General features: G+C 37.2%; 1 protein-coding gene across 2 annotated transcripts in view; it reads left to right on the top strand.

The window, feature by feature from the left end:
* The first annotated feature begins 1,924 nt into the window (after nt 1-1,924).
* The window catches only part of LOC133309379 (uncharacterized), an 86,669-nt gene continuing 69,071 nt past the window's right edge, over nt 1,925-19,522 (top strand). The window contains exons 1-3 of one of the 2 annotated variants that reach the window (XM_061510141.1): nt 1,925-2,044; nt 14,430-14,553; nt 14,646-14,708. In XM_061510141.1, the coding sequence (XP_061366125.1) occupies nt 1,955-2,044; nt 14,430-14,553; nt 14,646-14,708 (277 nt within the window). In that variant the 5' untranslated portion in view covers nt 1,925-1,954. Of the gene's footprint in view, nt 2,045-14,429; nt 14,554-14,645; nt 14,709-16,037; nt 16,124-19,522 lie in introns of those variants that run through there. The other variant, XM_061510142.1, reaches the window with a different exon arrangement.

Genomic DNA, 19,522 nt, shown 5'->3' on the forward strand with positions numbered 1-19,522 from the left:
ATATAAATCAAATCAAAAGTGCACACGAAATGGAATGAAACATTCCACGAATTCATATATTGCCTGAACCTCATGCCGTTTTGTCTCCTCTTAGAATGCATGTTATATCACTACTTGACATTTATGTCAAATTAACTCTTGTTAATGTTTATCTTCTTTCGTATAGTTAAGCTCTGTTATTTTTGGGGGTTGGGAAGAGAATAGAGTGTTTCAGTCCATTCCTTGTTTATTAGTAACCAACTATCTCCACAAATCGTCACATAGAATCATTCCCTAAAGCTACAGTTGTCCATGGGATAACAAGGATTCAAACATATCAACATAACTAACTTCTACCCTTTGAACATGCATGATCGATGAACAAGATCAAATAACTAGACACTAATTTTTTTCCATAATGAGTCGAAGTTGGGGTGGAAATATAATGAGCACAACACCTAAGCTTCAGATGAACAGAGACTATAAAAAAAGTCAAATATCCAAACATAAATTATTTCGAACCACAACTCAAATATGAAGTTTTCAAGTCATTAGCATTTAGCACAATATTAAACAAGTCAAAAAAATAGGAATTAAATTCGTTAACTGATTCTCCTTTTATCTCGCTTGTCGATTATGGAGATAGCAAAAACACAAATCCTTCAACAGCTTCCACAACTCCAACTTCAGTATATGAAACCCAAATCACTTGTCACACCAACAACCTACAAATCACTACACGAAATGCTCAGCAGGAACGCAGTGGAAAATGGAAACCATATATTACATTTAAAAAAAAATGAAAATCCACTAAACCCCCCTTGGACAATATTCAAAATGCACATGCAAACCTTATAGGAGGCAAGACAAATACCGATAAGTAAGGTACCAGTTGGTTGGAGGCTGGAGCTTCTTAGCAACGAAACAAAGGATTCAAACTTCAGAATCGGAAGACAGAGACGAAACAAATGAAAAAGTGAATTTTTTTATAGGTATCAGTTCAGATTTCAAGACGAAAATTTTGAGTCTTTAAAATCGTACCAACATGAAAATCGTACCTGACCTCCTATCTCTGGTTTTCTTCGCTCGGTCTTCTTCAGCTTTCACAACATATGCAAGCTGGATCAGTGATGTATCGTTTTGGGCAAACATTGTGTGAGGGGTAAATTCGTCACCGAATTATACCACTTTTTCACTTCTCCGGTTTTCTGCCATAATACGACCCTTCAAGATGCAATCCTCAACAGTGCTTTTTCACAAAAATCACATGCAATTGCCGAAAGATGGGGAACAACGAAAGATGGATATATTTCATGAATCCAGCGAACCAAACGTGGAGTTATGAGAATCCACGAATCACTTCCCCAGGAAACTTGATCGATCTCCCGAAACAAACGCCCCCTAAGATTATTAGGAGAAACCCAATTTGTATAAAAAAACTAATTTTTGAGGCAAGTCATTAGATTTTAAAATGAGAGTTGCATAATCATTTGTCGGCCGCTGTTCTTGGATTGATTATGCATGTGTGGAGATTACTAATGGAGGAAATAGTTGCATGACGAAAAGCTCCTACACGGTGGCCAAGATATTTACGATGAATTAAAGTTTATGATGGGCAAAATATGGATAAAATGGGTAAGTTAGTTTAATTTTAACAAAGTTAACAAGGAATTTGGATGAAAAGAAAAATTACAGGGGAGGTAAGTGATATAAAAAATCATAAAAAATAAGTAATAAAAAATTAATCACACAATTTTTTTTTTAACTTTTTCCTTACAAAAACTGAGAGAAAATAAAATAATAAATAAATAAATAATTAAATTATTTCTTAATTCATTTTTCTTTTTCTATTTTTTCTAGGAAGTCAGGCTTTCGATTTGTCTGCATAAATTTGGGCCCATCGGCTTTCCAGGCGGGTTCGATAGTCCATAGACACTAGTTTATAAACTTGTGCTTTGCAATGAATAGTTTCTGAATGGGAGGGAGGGAAATGGATCTTCGCAAATTCACCGTCAAACGTCAGGGTTCATCGTGGCAGCTGCAGCTCGCCGTCTCTACTCTTCTGGTAATAATGTCTTGTTTGCCGATTATTAATCTGAAGGCCTCCTAGTAAAAACTCTCTGTGCATTGATTCCACTGATTGCCGATTGTTAGTTTTTGCTTTCATATTGTAATTCTGATTTTTGTTTTTGTTTTTGGTTTTTTTTTTTTTTTTTTTGTGGTTTTGGTTCATGTAATTTTCACAGACAGTGATTTTAATGGGTTGGGTGGGGGAATTAGTGACATTATGGAGGCACAGTGAAGTAGACTAGTGAGTGTGGACTGTGGCTCCCTAGGGTTTCCTCTAAGACATTTAAGTTTATGATAAAGCCATGTCTTAATTCTCATCTTCCCTTTTGCTTCTAAGTAGTGCTTAATGGTTTCCATGGGCATTTTACAAGGTTGAAAATATCTGCAAAATCTTTAGATCTTTTAAACATGGCATGTGGTTATTCTCTCTTTAGCTCTCTCTCTTTGGGGTAAGGAAAAATGATAGTAAGAATATGTTACTCTAATGTCCCTAAAGGGGCCCACCCTGAGGGTTGTGGGGGCTAGTCCCTGGGCTCCTGGGGATTTACCTGGTGAGGGATGACCACCAACGGGACAACTTGTCAAAGGAGGAATGTGTTTATTCTAAAACTTCTGTTTCAGAAAAAAAATAAATAGTAACTTAAAGGCTAGAAGAGATCCAAATCCTTCAACTCTTACCGTGTTTTTTTTATTGTATTTGGCCAAATATGATTTTACGATCTCTGCATACAAACATATGTATGTACATATATGTACATCCTTGTGTAATAGGTGAATGGAGAGAGAGAATAAATTATCATGTGCTATATTAGTTCTAACTTAATGTGATAGATATTTTGGTAATGCCATAATTGCTGTGGCTTTTGCTATGGAACATATTTTGCTATGATACAGAAGACTTTGTTTCATGCCATGTAATTATGTAGGCCTTGCTGAGATTCATCGTAATAGAAAGACTGGGGAGGACATGAGTTATAATACTCTTATCACTCTTGTTCTCAAGAAGGGTAGGTCTAACAGGATTAAGTATAATAAGCCCATTAGCTTGGTTTACAGTGTTTATAAGGCTATAAACTTATTAGAAAGGTTCTATTTCCTGGCTTGAATGATATTCTGTCAAATACTATTGCAGACACCCAAAGTGATTTAACTGTAGGTAGGCAAATCTTGGATGCTGCTTTTCTTGCCAATGAGGTGGTAGATGATGTGATAAGGAGGTTGAACAAGTAATCTTTAATATGGATTTCATGAAATCTTATGACCATGTCATTTGGGAATTCTTTGACAAAGTCCTTTAGAGAAAGTGTTTTGGTTTTTGATAAATTTAATTTTGCCTCTTTCTGCTATGCTTTTTGTACTAGTGAATGGGAAGACAAGCAATAGTTTAGTTGTTGAATTTTTTTGGTTAAAAGAACATATTTGCTTAGGAACTGAAGAGTTGGATGCTTTTGAGCCAAATGTGGGGTTAAATGGATAGTTGGAGAGGCACACACATGACTTGTATTATGTTAGTTGTTAGTCTCATTACAGTTAGCTTAATTAGTTGGCTTAGGCAGATTCTGTTAAGATGCCGAGGCAGATTCTGTCACGAGAAGTTAGTTTTGAATTCACTATAAATGCAACAAACCCAACTAGTGTAGAGTGATTTTCACAATTTTCAGATTTAAGATCACTAACTCTCCAACACTCTCTCGCTCCTTTCTCTCACTTTCTACCATTTTCTTACCTGAGCACAATTTCTATCATGGAATCAAAACTTTTCTATGATCTTAAGCCATGGCTTCCCCACCTTTTTTATTACTTTAATACACAATTTTTTTTTATCAATGTGACCCTGTTGATAATTTTCCTATTGCCGTTCGAGAAAGGTATTCGATCCACTCGCAATCCTTATTCTATTTATAACTTTTTTCGTTTTCATCGTTTGTCTCCATCATATTATGCTTTTGTCTCTTCCTTATCTTTAATTTAGCTTACTAACATTTTAGGTAAGGCCCTTTCACATGTTGGTTGGTGGTAGTCCATGTTTGATGAGATTAATGCCCTTGAGCATAGTGGCACATGGGAGTTGGTTTCTCTTCCCCAAGGAAATAAGATTGTTGGGTGTCGTTGGTTTTTGCTATCAAGGTAGGCTCATGGTCATATTGATCGTCTCAAAGCTCGTCTTGTTGCAAAAGGTTACACTACGGCTTATAGTCTTGATTACGGTCTTGATTACGGTGACACATTCTCTCTGATGGCCAAAATGGCGTTAGTTCCCATCTTTCTTACCAAGGCAGTCATTGGACATGGGCCATTGTATCAACTGAAAATTAAAAATGCTTTCCTTTATGATGACCTTGAAGAAGATATTTATATTGAGCAACCACCTGTTGTTGCTCAGGGGGAGTCAGGCTTTGTTTGTAAGTTGAAATGGTCTCTTTATGGGTTGAAACGGTCTCCCCGAGTTTGGTTTGGTAAGTTTAGTATGGTGGTGTTGGAATTTGGGCTAACGCGGAGTGAAGCTGATGATCAGTCTTCTTTTGACATAATCTATTTGGTCAATGCATTTATTTTATAGTTTTTGGTGATGATATAGTTATTATAGGTAGTGATCATGATGGAATATCTTAATTGAAGGAGCATCTGCTTAGACACTTTCAGACCAAAGACTTGGGTAGGCTTTTGGTCTTGAGGTAGCTTAATCAAAGAATGGTATTGTGGTTTCACAGTGAAAATATGCTTTGGATATTGTTGAGATATATAGTCCCACATTGGTTGTATGAGCAACTAATGTAGCCTTTATAAGGCCTTGGGCACTCCCACCCTTTGAGCTAGCTTTTGGGGTGGTGTATCCCAAGGTTCTTTACATGGTATCAGAGCCTCGCTGCCCCCCGCTTTCTCTTGTGGCATTTCTTAGCACAGGTAGGCTGAGCCTGTTGCATTGTCCACTCTTCAAGCCCAATGGGCTCTTGTGTGAGGGGGCGTGTTGAGATATATAGTCCCACATTGGTTGTATGAGCAACTAATGTAGCCTTTATAAGGCCTTGGGCACTAGCTCAATGGGTGGTGTATTCCAAGGTTCTTTACATGGTATCAGAGCAGGTTGGTCCTGAGAAAACTCAGCCACCACAACCACCGACAAACCGGCGGCACAACGCCGGAAAACTCAACCTCCAACCATTATTAAGGTTATTTTCCCTTCCTACAAAGTCCCAAGAGCAAAGTAAGGCTACCAATCACTGTAGAAGGCAAAATCCCAGCTTTCCACCGCCGTCAGCCACCGTCGGAAAATTTTTCCTGCGACATTTCCGGCCAAGATCCGCACCATTCGAAACAGAAGGAGCCGATCTACAAGTTTCAAAAAGGACCGTCGGATTCTGCTGAGCTACAGATATATTGGAAGAAACTAGTATGACAGACTGCAAACTTATTGACAATCCTATGGATCCAAACAATAAACTATTACCAGAAGGATAGCCATATTCAGATCTCGACAGGTATCGGAGGTTGGTTGGTAAACTCAACTATCTTACCCTAACTAGACCAAACATCTCTTTTGCAATTAGTATAGTAAGCAATTCATGCAATCTCCATGTGTTGATCATTGGAATGTTGTGGTACGAATCTTATGATATATTAAAATGCTTCGAGTCAAGGATTGATGTACGAAGACAATGGTAATACTCAAGGAGTGGGATACTTTGATGCTGACTAGGCTGGTTCTCCATGGACAAGAGATCTACTTTAGGATACTGTGTTTTTATTAGGGGTAATGTTATCTTATGGAAAAGCAAGATGCAGAATGTGGTGGCTCGGTCTAGTGCAGAAGCCGAGTATAGAGTCATGGCAATGCTCACTTGTGAACTTATATGGGTAAAACTGTTACTTGGTGAGTTGAAGTTTGGAAACATTGAGCGTATAAAACTATACTGTGATAATCAAGCTGCTTTACACATTGCATTAAATTCAGTTTTCCATGTTAGGACCAAGCATATATTGTCACTTTATTAGAGAGGAACTTTTTTCCAAAGAAGTCATCATTGAATTTGTCAACTCTAGTGATCAGCTAGTTGATATTCTCACAAAGTTGTTAAGTGGTCCTCAAATTCATTACATTTGTGACAATCTTGGTGTGTATGATTTATATGCCCCACCTTGAGAGGGAGTGTTGAATAATATGTTAGTATCTTCTATTTTAGGAAATAGATTTTGTAATTTTAGTGATTGTGTGTCTACAATTAATTAGTTAGTTTTTATTTTGTTTCCTTTTATTAGGCATTGAAAGATATTTTATCCCTACAAAACACCAAGTTTTATACTGAATAGTTCCAACTCTTGCTTTATCGCAAGCATCATTTATGCTTGTTTGCCTCGCAAATTTAATAGTTGCTTCTGGATTTCTAAGATGAAGTAAATCCATGCGGCCTTTGACACTTCTGTCTTTCTTGGCAGCATTGAAAGAGGTACCACTTGATGCTGCCTCTGTTCTTTTTGCACTTTGAATATTTAGAACTTTTTTGCATTTCTTCCTCCTCCTTATCTTTTTACAAGTTGCAACTCAACCATGTATGAATCCTTTTTTGCCTTTTCCTTCTCAAAGGTTTCCTTAATCAAATTTTTAATTTTGGATGGGATTTTCTTACAAGAATTAATATCTCCCACACTCCCATTTGATGTCTCTTCGCTCAGGTAATCCCACTAATTATAGTTTTGTCACAAAAATCACATGTGACATATAACACCCTTACAGGGCAAGATACTACTCCAAACTACTTATCTAGATACATGTTCTTAGATAAAAAAATTCTGCCATAACATCAACATCATAACTTCATTATCATAGAGAAACAACAGTTTTAGAGGTACATTCAGCAGTGGCCCATAGTCTTGCACATGTCCAAACAAGAACTCTTGATATAAATGTACCCCAAAAAATAAAACTCTTTCTCTTTAATATAAGGTACAACAAAACAAACGTCTCATTAGTGTTTCATTCCTTTGACTCACTTACAAATATATATCACAAGAAAAAAATTTGGGAAGGGAGTGATGACAAAAATGAGACCCTCAAAGGATAACTACATTTTTACATGGGATCCTAATTATAAGAACATCAAAACAATCTCTCATAAGTCAGAGATATACAGTCCCTTAATCAAAATAGAGTGAAACTGGTCCAAATAGCTAATCTTGATCCTTTTTATCTGTAAGAATCAAATAAAGCATCAATAATGGGGGGTGACCTCAGTAGTAGTCTTTGTTCATTGTCATATCTAGCATTTGTTTACCAATGAATTGGGAAATATCTATTCATATGTACCTTACTGCATCAACTCTCGACTCCTACCTTTTAAAACATTTTCTTTGATTAATGAGAAGGGTCAAAGAATCTAGGATCTGAGAATTTACCTTTTATTTCTTATCTTTGTTTTTCAATTTTGGAGACTTACCCCTACTAATCTGTGGTTTAAGTTTAAATCTCACCACCATATTACTAATTCTACTAAGAGGGAAAATTATCACTTGTCCAATTATCCAAATAGCATTCTTTTAACCATCAAGTAGTGGGCTAATGGGGTTGGGTAGAAATAGAGGAGAGAGCAGTGGGCGCGTGAATTAGCTTGAAGTTTCGAATGAGGGTTTCAAATCCTTCCTCTATATGACAAAGGAGGAATTTGCAAAATTAACCCTGGAAAATTGATCGGACAACACAGATTTTGGGAAGCAAAGAGGGGTGGTTATACCCACATTTCATTGTAATTTTGCTCACTGTACCGGGTACAAACCTACAATGCTATGTAATGGCAAATTTGTAGATGCGAGGCGACACGACGATAGCAGTGTGACTACACAATTTTGTAGTTTATGGGTACATGGTATTGTCATATTCTTTGTTAGCAGGTCAAGGATCTGAGTGATAAGGCGCTAGAATTGGGATTGTTGCAACATGTCTTAACCCACATAAACAAAAACAACTAAATTTTAATTGATTCAGCATGATTTAGCCTATAAATTAAGCTTAAGCATAATATTCAATAAAATTATGAAATGGTCAAGTATAATATCAACATATTGACTGCACTAATTTATTTTTATCAGAATTCTAGAGAGAGAGAGGGTGTGTGAGAGAGAGAGAGAGCCATTGATTTAACTGAATATTTCACACTAATGAGACTTGTACATGAAAGCTCTATTTATAGAGCACACCAGTGACTCAGATCTAAGACACCAGAATAACAAACTTACAAAATAGAGAAATAGACTAACTAACAGAAGAAAGAAAGATCTGATACATGCAGTAGCAGAATAACATAGCTACATACACCTATATACACGATACAAGAGGATACAAGAGAACACAAAGCTAAAGCTTATTCATATCACTAATACCATCTCGCAAGCTCAAGGAGGCTTGGAAGCAACAAGAGAACCATCCAAGACTTTGAGCTTGGCTCTCAAATCAGCAAAACGAACATAACTTAGAGGCTTAGTAAGGGTATTAGCTAGCTGATCAGTAGAGGGAATATGTGTGACCACAAGTTCGTTGCTGAGCACACGCTCACGAACGAAGAAAATATCGAGTTCCATGTGCTTGGTTCTTGCATGGAGAATTGGATTTCGAGTCAAAGCAACCGTACTCAGGTTGTCACAAAAGGTGTGAGGAATAGAGAAGGAAATATAGAGCTCTCTAAGCAAAGACTGAATCCACAAGAGTTCAACACAAGTAATGGCTAAACTTCGATACTCAACTTCAGTACTAGATCGAGCAATCAATGTTTGCTTCTTGGACCACCAAGAAATAAGATTCAGACCAAGAAAAATGGCTGCACCTGAAGTGGACCTCCTATCATCTGGGTCAGAAGCCCAATCAGCATCACAATATGCCGTGAAGGACAAGGCACCAGTGGGAACAACACCCTTGAGCTGTAAACCAAAGGAGATAGTTCCTGCCAAGTAGCGCAGAATTCTTTTGACAGCAGTCCAATGATCCTTCAAAGGTTGGGCCATAAATTGACAAACTTTATTCACTGCATAGCAAATGTCAGGTCGAGTAATGGTTGCATATTGAAGAGCACCAACAATGGACCTGTAGTGATGAGGATCATAGTAGAAGTGAGAACCTAGGCAAGACAACTTGCAACCACTAGCCATAGGGGAAGAGATTCCTTTAGCTTCATGTATAGAGGCTCTAGCAAGAAGATCACGAATATACTTGGATTGAGATAGTAACAGTGTCTTATTAGAGGACCTCTTTATTTCAACACCAAGAAAATAATCAAAAAAACCCAAATCTTTCAAAGCAAACTGAGAATTGAGTTGAGTCACAAGATGATCAATAAAAACAAAATCAGCCCCTGTGATAATGATATCATCCACATAAACAAGGATATAAGTGCATCTTGATGAGGTATGAATGATAAACAATGATGGGTCACACTTGCTGTCCTGGAAATCGAAAGATTGGAGAGAAGTTTTTAGTTTATCAAACCATGCTTGTGGAGCCTGTTTGAACCCATAGAGCCTTGTTAAGCTTGCATACAAGCTGTTTATTAGATCCTTCAAATCCGGGAGGCTGAATCATGTACACTTCTTCATCAAGATCACCATTTAAAAAGGCATTAACATCTAATTGCCTAAGTGTCCAGCCATGAGTGAGGGCCAAGGTAAGGATAATGCGAATAGTAACTGGGCGAACCACTGGACTAAAAGTCTCATTGTAGTCAAATCCATGGTTTTGATGAAAACCTTTGGCAACCAATTGTGCTTTATATTTGTTGATCGAGCCATCAAGATTTTCTTTTAATTTGAACACCCATTTACATCCAATTGCAGACCTGTTATGAGGAAAAGTAACAAGAAACCAAGTGTGGTTAGCCAACAAAGCATTATACTCAATCTGCATTGCCTCAAGCCAAGGTGGACTGGAAAGAGCTTGCCTAACTAAAGTTGGTTCAACATTAGTAAGGAGAGCTTGAGCTCCAGCTAGAGTTTTGGATCTGGTTTGAATGGAACGGACAGGTGAATGAAGAAGATAGGAGGTAGAGGGCAAGAACTCAGAAATGCCAGATTCATGTGAGGAGGATGATGAGGAGGAAGTAGAGGACTCCAAGGAAGGAGGAGTTGGGAGTTTCGATTGGGAACAGAATTTATAGAAGCAGGAGGGGATAAAAGCTGAGAACCAGGTGTGGGAGAGTGAGTTGAAATTTGTGGTGATGGGGTTAAATGATTATGGTTGACACTGGACAGAGGCGGAGACTGTTCTGAGTGAGAATTCAATGAAGTAGGACCTTGTGCATTCGATGATGAACTGCAGACTGTGGAAAAATCTGAAATGAAGAGAGGTATAGAATGGGTGGCTGCTGGAACAAGTGAGGCAGTGTTGCCAGTCCAGGAACTAGCTAAGGGAAACAAATATTCATTGAAAATTACATCTTTTGAAATGAATATTTGCCATCCTTGTTACGACAAATGTACCCTTTATGACTGGTGGAATATCCAAGAAAAAACACACTCTTGAGATCTGTATTCGAGTTTGTGATTATTGTAAGGTCGTAAAAAAGGAAAGCAAGTACACCCAAATATTTTCAGGAACTTGTAATCAGGTTCAACTTTGTAAAGTCTTGTGCAAGGAATTTCAAAATCAAAGGAAGCTGTGGGCACACGATTGATGAGATAGACGGCTGAATTAAATGCATAGTCCCAAAATTTTAGAGGAAGAGATAAGAAAGAAGGGTCAAACCAGTCTCTACAATGTGTCTATGTTTTCTCTCAACCACACCATTTTGGTGGTGTGTGTGAGGACAGGTTACCCTATGTAAAATATCATGTTGGAGGAATTGTGTGAAAGATCGCAACTCCCCACCCCAGTCTGTTTGGATAGCCTTAACAGAAGCATGGAACTGATTTGTAATCATGGAGTGAAATTGTTTGAATATGGCAATAGCATCTGATTTTTGTTTGATGGGATATATCTGTAAAGAACCTTGGGATACACCACCCCAAAAGCTAGCTCAAAGGGTGGGAGTGCCCAAGGCCTTATAAACTCCACATTAGTTGCACACACAACCAATGTGGGACTATATATCTCAACACGCCCCCTCACACGAGAGCCCATTGGGCTTGAAGAGTCGATGATATAACAGGCCCAGCCTACCTGTGCTAAGAAATTCCACAAGAGAAAGTGGGGGGCGGCGATGCTCTGATACCATGTAAAGAATCTTGGGATAAAAGGAAATGTAGTATGAATTACCAAGAGTAGATTTTATAGGTGTTGGTCACTATAGACTAATTCAAAAGGTATATTATAGACAGATTGTGAAGGAGAATGAAGTTTATGTGCTTTGCCAAGACAACAGAAAGAACAAAAATCCAGCTCATTTTTATTATTAAAGGCAATTTTACATGCATTGAGAACTCTCTTTAAAGCTACATGATGTGGATGTCCTAAGCGACAGTGTCACAATGAGTAAGAAGTATTAGAAATGACATTGGAATTTGTACAAGTATAAAACTGTGAACTATTACAACTTGAAACCACTGAAGCTAGATGTGAAACTGAAGGAGACTTGACAGATGTTGAGACCATTTAGACTGGATGTGAAACAGAAGGAGACTGAACAGATATAGTGACTTGAAGTAGATGCATACTTGGAAAACAGTACAAACCATCTTTACTCACTATTCCTTCAAGAAGAATTTTATGGGTCTCCTGCGATTTGACGAGACATTTAGAGGAGTAAAATTCAAAGTAAACATTGTTATCTTGTGCAAAGTGTCTTAACACTTAGCAAATTCTTCACTATGGAAGGAACAAGAAGAAGATTTTTAAGTGTCAATTATGTATGACAATCTACAGGAGATAGAAATTTTGATGAACCAATTGCAAGAATAGGCAAACCTTGTCCGTTACCAATGATTACTTGATCAGTACCAGAGAGTTGTTGACTCTAAAGCAAGTTGGATGGATGTGAAGTAACATGATGACTGGCACCATAGTTTGGGAACCACTCAATGATTGGAACTAATGTTGGAAGAGGCAACAGGCCTGGTTGAGAAGCTCGAGAAGTTATCATTGCTTGTGGCTGAGCAATAACCATTACCTAAGGAGCAAAATTTACTTGCTGATGAACATATTGATATAGTTTCTGTTCTTGAGTCACAAAATACTGCAGCTCGTTTGCAGTTGGAGGAGGAATGTTTGGCACAAAATTTTCATCAAATCGATACTAGCAGGAATGTACATCGTGGCCATATTTGTAACAAAGTTGACAATGAACCTTGGATCGAGGACCATGTTCATGTTCTTTGTTATTACGTCTACCAGATCTTCCTCTCCCTCTATTTGCATTAGAAGGAGCAGAATCATGAAACTCTTGCTCCTAGTTCATGCTCTGTTTCTGGTTCAGTAAAACAGGGGCAAACAAAGTATTTTTCTTTGTGTGATTTTGAGTTACAACAATGTTAACAGAGGCTGGGTCACTCAACAGTGACTCACTATTTCAGTAGAAGCTGTTCAAAGGCCATTAGCTCGATTGCTCATCAACTCCATAGGCCTTTTCACTTACATGAACACTTATATTAGAGTATAATATAAACTATAAAGAGACTATCACCTAACAACTTAAGTTTTTGGGTTGAATTGGTTCTTTACATGGTATCAGAGTTTCGGTGTCACGGGTTCGATCCTTATCGACCCTATTTTTTCTTGTGGAATTTCTTAGCAAAGGTAGGCTAAACCTGATACATCATCCACCCTTTAAATCCAATGAGATCTTGTGTGAGGGGCGTATTAGAGTATAATATAAACTATAAAAAGACCATCACCTAACAGCTTAAGCTTTTGGGTTAAATTGGTTCTTTACAACTTAGAACAAAGGAATTGGAGTCTGAAGGCAAACCTTCAAGTATGTAATCGATCTGATCATCAACAGAAACAAGATTATTGATCGCCTTCAAGGAGTTGCAGAGAGTTTTGATTCTGGATAAATACTCCGAAATTGTCTTCGCACCTTTCTTCATCGAACGAAGATTAGATCTGAGGTTTCTGGCTCTCAATTTCATCATACCGTGAAACAATTTATGGATCTTGTCCCAAGCTTCATGAGAATGTTTCACTCCAATGATTTCATTCACTATTGATTCAAAAAGCGTTGAAAGAAGTCAAGTCAACAACATCTGATCTTGTGTGAGCCAAGTTATATACTCTGGATTGATCGATTCACTGTCTCGATCTTCTTCAGTGAGAAACTTCAATGGAACTTTTGGATTTACAAGGAATCGATGAAGTTGATGAGTTGTGATTATTGGCTAAACGATTTGACTCCAAAACAGAAAGTTATCTTCCGTGAGTTTTACGGAAATCTGATAGTTGAAGAGATTTGGAGTTTTCTCCATCAAAATTGTGTGATTCGAGTTGCGGTTTGAGTTGGCACTGTCACTGTTGTTGTTTTCTTGAGAAGATGATGTTGCGGAAGCCATGAGTGGATCTAGAACTGGATCAGGCCCTCAGAATGAAGGATCTGATACCATATCAGAATTCTAGAGAGAGAGAGAAGAAGGGGAGAGAGAGAGAGACAAACATTGATTTAACTGAATATTTCACAATAATGAGACTTGTACATGAAAGCTCTATTTATAGAGCACACCAATAACTCAGATCTAAGACACCAGAATAACAAACTTACAAAATAGAGAAACAAACTAACTAACAGAAGAAAGAAAGATCTGATACATGTAGTAGTAGAATAACATAGCTACATACACCTACATACACGATACAAGAGAACACAAAGCTAAAGCTTATTCATATCACTAATAATTTTTGTGGCCTTTTAATGTGTATTGACTTGTTAGAGAATAATATAAATCATTAAAGAGACCCTCACCCAACAATTTAAGTTGTTGAGTTGAATTGGTTCTTTACATGGTATCAGAGCCTCAGTGTCCTAGGTTCGATTCTCACCACCCCCCATTTCCTTTGAAGAATTTCTTAGGACAGGTAGGTGGGCTTGTGCATTATCCACCTTCATGCCCAATGGGCTCTCTTGTGAGGGGGCGTGTTAGAGAATAATATAAATCATTAACGAGGCCCTCACCCAACAACTTAAGCTATTAGGTTGAATTGGTTCTTTACCTGACCGATGTCTAACTCTCAATTTTTTTTTTATTTAAATAATGGTAATGGTACATTTTTGTTGGCTTTATTGAGATGGATATTTATGTGTTTATCTACCATTGGTGCTTATGATTAGATTTGTTAGACCCTTTTGGATGCTGATTCTTTCAACACTTTTTGTGATTTCTAGTGCATGTTGCCTCTTGACATCTCTTCGTTAAGTTTGGTATTTCTGTAAATATAGACATTCATTACCTTGATGCTTACTATGATTTTTTTTCAGTTCTTAGCGGTTAGTTCACTTGGATCTCCTATTGAAACTCGCAAAAGTGGCAAATCATCTGTGTTCTCCTTATTTAACCTTAAAGAAAAAAGTCGATTTTGGAGTGAGGATGTAATACATAACGGTATGTCTATGCCATGTTCTTTGAATAAACATATCAATTTTCCTTATCGTGTATGGGTTTCTTTTGATTCTCTTATTATGTTGGTTCCTCAGATTTTGATGATTTAAAGTTTTCAAGTCGGGGCAAAGTAAGCGCATTTAACTACACCAATGCAGGTATACATGCGTTTTTCAAAACTAACTTTATTTCTTTGATATTATACTATTTTTTGTTTGATGACTTACCAAATTATATTTTTTAAATCATTCTTCTATCTAATAAATATTTATTTTATAGAAAATTAGTTCATTCTATGTTACTTGGTACAAAAAGTTAACTTAGGTTGTGAGACTCTTTGCTTCTTTACATATATAATCGGGATATGATTACTTGTGTAGTTTATTGGCCTCTCATTTAAGTGTATCATTTATATAGAAACTCAGAAAATGTTGAATAGTTGGAATTTGCTTTTACATTTATTGGAGACTATATCAACATACATCAATGTCTCCTTTATCTAAAATTAATTAAGATTGGCGGTCAATGAATCCAAATAAAAAGCAAGTAAAATTTGAGGGAAAAGAAAAATAAAATAAAAATAAGAAAGAATAATATAGTAAAAGGGAAAAAGCAAATAAGAGAAATATAAATAAATGAATAAATAAAAGGAAAATGGACTAAAAAAGGTCTGTTTGGAACATAGGGAAAATTAAATTTACTCCTCTACAATGCTAATAGTTTTTTCCACTCCATCTCCTAAGATACATTATATGCCAATTTATTTTTCATTCTATTAAGTTTTGTTTTACTGCTTCCCCCAAGTAAATTTTGGCTAATCTCTTCCGCTCTTTGTGTTATGTTCTTGGTTTCAATTTTTTGTTCTAACGGAAGTTTCCAGGGGTCTTCAAATAGTATGCCGAAATCATTCAATTTATGTTCTCTAATCTTTTTTGCCACCGATATTATTCCTACTATTTCTCAAATACTATTCTTATCTTATGTTTGACGTCATTTATGTAGCAACTTCTTGCTTCATTGCACACCTACCTCAACATGTCTTGAAAGGAATAAAAAGTTCAACAATATTTGGATAAATAGATTGGCAAAGAATGCTTAGGAGTTGGCATCATGGTTGTCAAACTCGCGCACTAGATGTGATCCTATCCTTGTTTTGCACTAGCGATCCAAATCGCATGTAAGGTTGCCCCTTATGCTTGAATCACATTGAAACACCGTTGAAAATCGTAAACTCGGTGGGATTGGATTGTTCCAATGATTGTGAAAAAATCCATACCTAGAAAAAATGATCGAGGACCTATTCACCATGACACGATTTTAATTTTTTCCCTAATTTGTAAACCCTATGGCCATTTTTTTCCGTGTCATTCTTACCTGCCCAGCTTTGACAGCCATTTTTGCCTTTGCATTTGCGAATCAAGAAACCTAGGACCTTCACGCTTCTTCAACCGTCACCTATGTTTGAAAGTTGGCTTCTGCCTTTGTGACTACGGCTGAACATTGGATTCTTTCTGTTACTGAACGGAGTTCACAGGGTTTTGTCGCAACGACAAAATGTTGGGGACTTCTTATGGTTAGTGTTTGCTTCACAACCTTCTTCTTTTTGGGTATGGAATTCGTTCTATGTTATTAAGGTTTTGGAGTTGACTTATTTCACTTCCAATGCTTTAGCCTTTAGTTCCCAAATGACACTATGCTTTATGTTTGGTTCTTTGAAGATTAATTTTGGATTTTGAGAATGTGTTAAAATTATAATTTAGAAGTATAATCGGGATATAATTACTTGTGTAGTTTATTTGGATCGTAACTGACGGTAAATTGGTAATGATGCATATGATTTATTTGGTAATGATTTGGAGTTATCGTTTGTTTTAGCTCTTTTATTGTCTTTTATATTTGTTACTTATATGATTGAAGTTGTGATTTAAATGTTATTTTACATGCATATGTAAGATCTTACAATGCACGTTGATCCCATGATTTACGATCTTTCTACTTTCTTTCGATTTGTAGGTAAGATCTTGATCTTGACAACCTTGTTGGGCATCAACCCTTCCATTCAGCCTGTTGGTCCTTCGTAATATCCTTAAGTTTTGTGGTGATATGGTCCAAATACCCCTAACTTGTAAATCAAATCTCAATAGAGGTATACCAAGTCTTGTAAATAGCTAATCTATCAATTTTCTCGTCATAATGGACAAGACCGCATCAGAAGTGAGGTCTACAATGCCTTTACCTATTTGGGTGAGAGATGAAACCTCTAAGATATCGGAACTTGAATCTCCCATTAGAATAGGTTACATATAAGAGCCTCAAACTTGCAAGAAAGACAAAAGCTGACTGAAAAACATCAAAGGGGCAAAAAATCACTGCAGTAAAAAGCAAAATGATGGTAGTTTGCTAGAATTTTCCAAACTGCTTGGACCTATGACCAAACAAGACCAGATTCAGACAATGATGAGCGAGACCAGGTGTTCTGTGATGGTCAGGTTGAAAAAGACAACTAGAAGACGGCTCACGTGCTTCTTGAAAAAGTTTTGACCGCTAGATCTAAATGTTGTTGGCATGTGGAGGTGCGTTCCACCTCCAATTGAGGTGGGTCTTGCACAGACTTGGTCATTGGAAGGAGGATTCTGATCGTTTGGTTGCCGCCAGACAAGGAAGATGTACGACATTGATGATTTGCAAGTAAGACACACAGAAAGGAATATGGCCACTAGGTAGTGGTCCCAGTAAGATTAGAGTTCTGCGAAAACAAGGTTTTCCCGGAACGTGAACTCTGGTAGCAACTTGAGATTTGTTATAGTTCTGGACAAAATGCAATATGTTCAAAAGAAAGTAGGAAATTCAAGAAAGAACAATTCTTTATTGATTAACAAGGAAGTGTACAAAGATAGATTACAAGAGCAAACTCTTCTCGAGGGGAACTTCCCTTCACAATGAGAGTTCTCTGTTAGTCTGCAAAACACCCAAGATTTCTTTCTAATAGAGTTAGACTCGTATACACTTTCCCCCTTTTCGCGCTAACTCCTAACAAACTAACTACCTACTAACTAACCTACTACTACTTGAGCATGTTCTTCGGGGAATATACTTTTCAGACAATAGGCTTCTCTCTTCCTATATTGCTATGCATAGTAAGATTGAGGAACTATCTAATTAGACCACACAAGGATTATATTTATAATACATGGGCTTGGGCCTTATTTGCACAATGAGGTACAAATAAACAAATAGCCTATGCATATATACTTTCTAACATTATCAATTCCCTATCAAGGGTTTTGCTCATTTGCTTCTTTGGGATACTAGAGATTTATGGATGTTTCTTGTTACATTTTGATTTAGGGGTTGTCGACGTATCTTTTTGTTTTATTCTTTTCCCGTTTATATCATTTTCGCATTATCAAGTTCTGGTAAATTATAATTTCTTTTTTATTTAATTTGTTATGAAGGAGTTTGAGTCCATTATTGAATTTCCACACTCTGTTGGAGTATGATTGTAGTTAGTGTTTTGTTGTTATGGAAGTATTCTGCACGTGTGCAATTATCGACAATTGTCATCTCTGTTAGTTAGTTACGGACGATTGTTCTATTAGGTAGAAAAATAGTTCAAATATATATTTTACTGATCTTTATAGAACACATGATATATCACTCTTAGATTTATATGCTGGAGCAAGTCTGCCTGTCTCTCCCCCCTTTTTCTATCTCTTATATAATCTATAACCTTCTCTCTTAATTTTTTATTACTAACATGGTACCAAGAGCATAATTTCGACCCAATTCCATGGCTTTCCCTGGCAAACTTGGACTGAGATAGAGAAATAAACCCAATATTATGCTTCTTGACATCAATTCACAAGAAATAATCTAAGTCACCAAGATCTTTGAGGGCAAACTTGGAGTTTAAATCAGTGGTCAGGTGTTGAATGAAGGAAGCATTATTTCTTGTGACAATGATGTGATCCACATATACTAAGATGTATACGCATCTGTTATCACGATGAAAAATAAAGAGGGAAGGGTCACAACTGTTGGACTTGAAGCCAAGGAGAACTAAAGCTTGTTTTAATTTATCAAACCAAGCTCTAGGAGCTTGTTTAAGACCATAAAGGGCCTTATCCAGCTTGCACACTAGAGTTTTATCAGCAGCCTCAAAGCCTGGGGGCTGTTGCATGTAGACATCTTCAATTAAATAACCATTGAGAACCGCATTATTGACATCTAGTTGCCTCAGGCCAGCCAAAGGTAAGAGCAAGAGTGAGCAAAATCATCACAGTCACTGGTCTAACAACAGGGGAGAAGGTTTCAGTAGAATCCAAACCTTGTTGATGAATACCCTTAGCAACAAGTCGAGCGTTATACTTGTTTATGTAAAGAACCAATTCAACCCAAAAGCTTAAGCTGTTGGGTGATGCTACATTAATGGTTTTATATATCTCAACACACCCCCTCACACGAGAGCCCACTGGGCTTGAAGGGTGGACAATGCACAGGCCCACCTGCCTGTGCGAACAAAGAAATTCCACTTGAAAGAAAGTGGGGGGCGGCGAGGATCGAACCCGAGACACGAGGCTCTGATACTATGTAAAGAACCAATTCAACCCAAAAGCTTAAGCTGTTGGGTGAGGCTACATTAATGGTTTTATATATCTCAACAGTTTATAACTCCATCTGAATTCTCCTTCATTTGAACACCCACTTGCTCCCTATAGCCTTCTTGTTAGAAGGAAGAGGCACAAGATACCATGTGTGGATTAGCTTGCAAGGCCTGAAATTCTGTTTTCATAGCTGCCTGCCATTGATGACTGACCAAGGCTTGTTTGATAGTTGTGGGTTCCATGTGTGTGAGAAGAGCTAAAGATCTAGCAAGAGTTTTTGACCTTGTTGTAACAGTGTGAGTAGGAGAAGGAGGACTAAGACTAGTTGAGGGTTAATACTCAGAAGGAGAGGAGGACAAAGAAGAAGA

The sequence above is a fragment of the Gastrolobium bilobum genome, unplaced genomic scaffold, assembly GCF_033153095.1.
Source record: "Gastrolobium bilobum isolate Gb01-03AN ecotype WA unplaced genomic scaffold, APGP_CSIRO_Gbil_v1 utg22728, whole genome shotgun sequence".
Taxonomy (NCBI): domain Eukaryota; kingdom Viridiplantae; phylum Streptophyta; class Magnoliopsida; order Fabales; family Fabaceae; genus Gastrolobium; species Gastrolobium bilobum.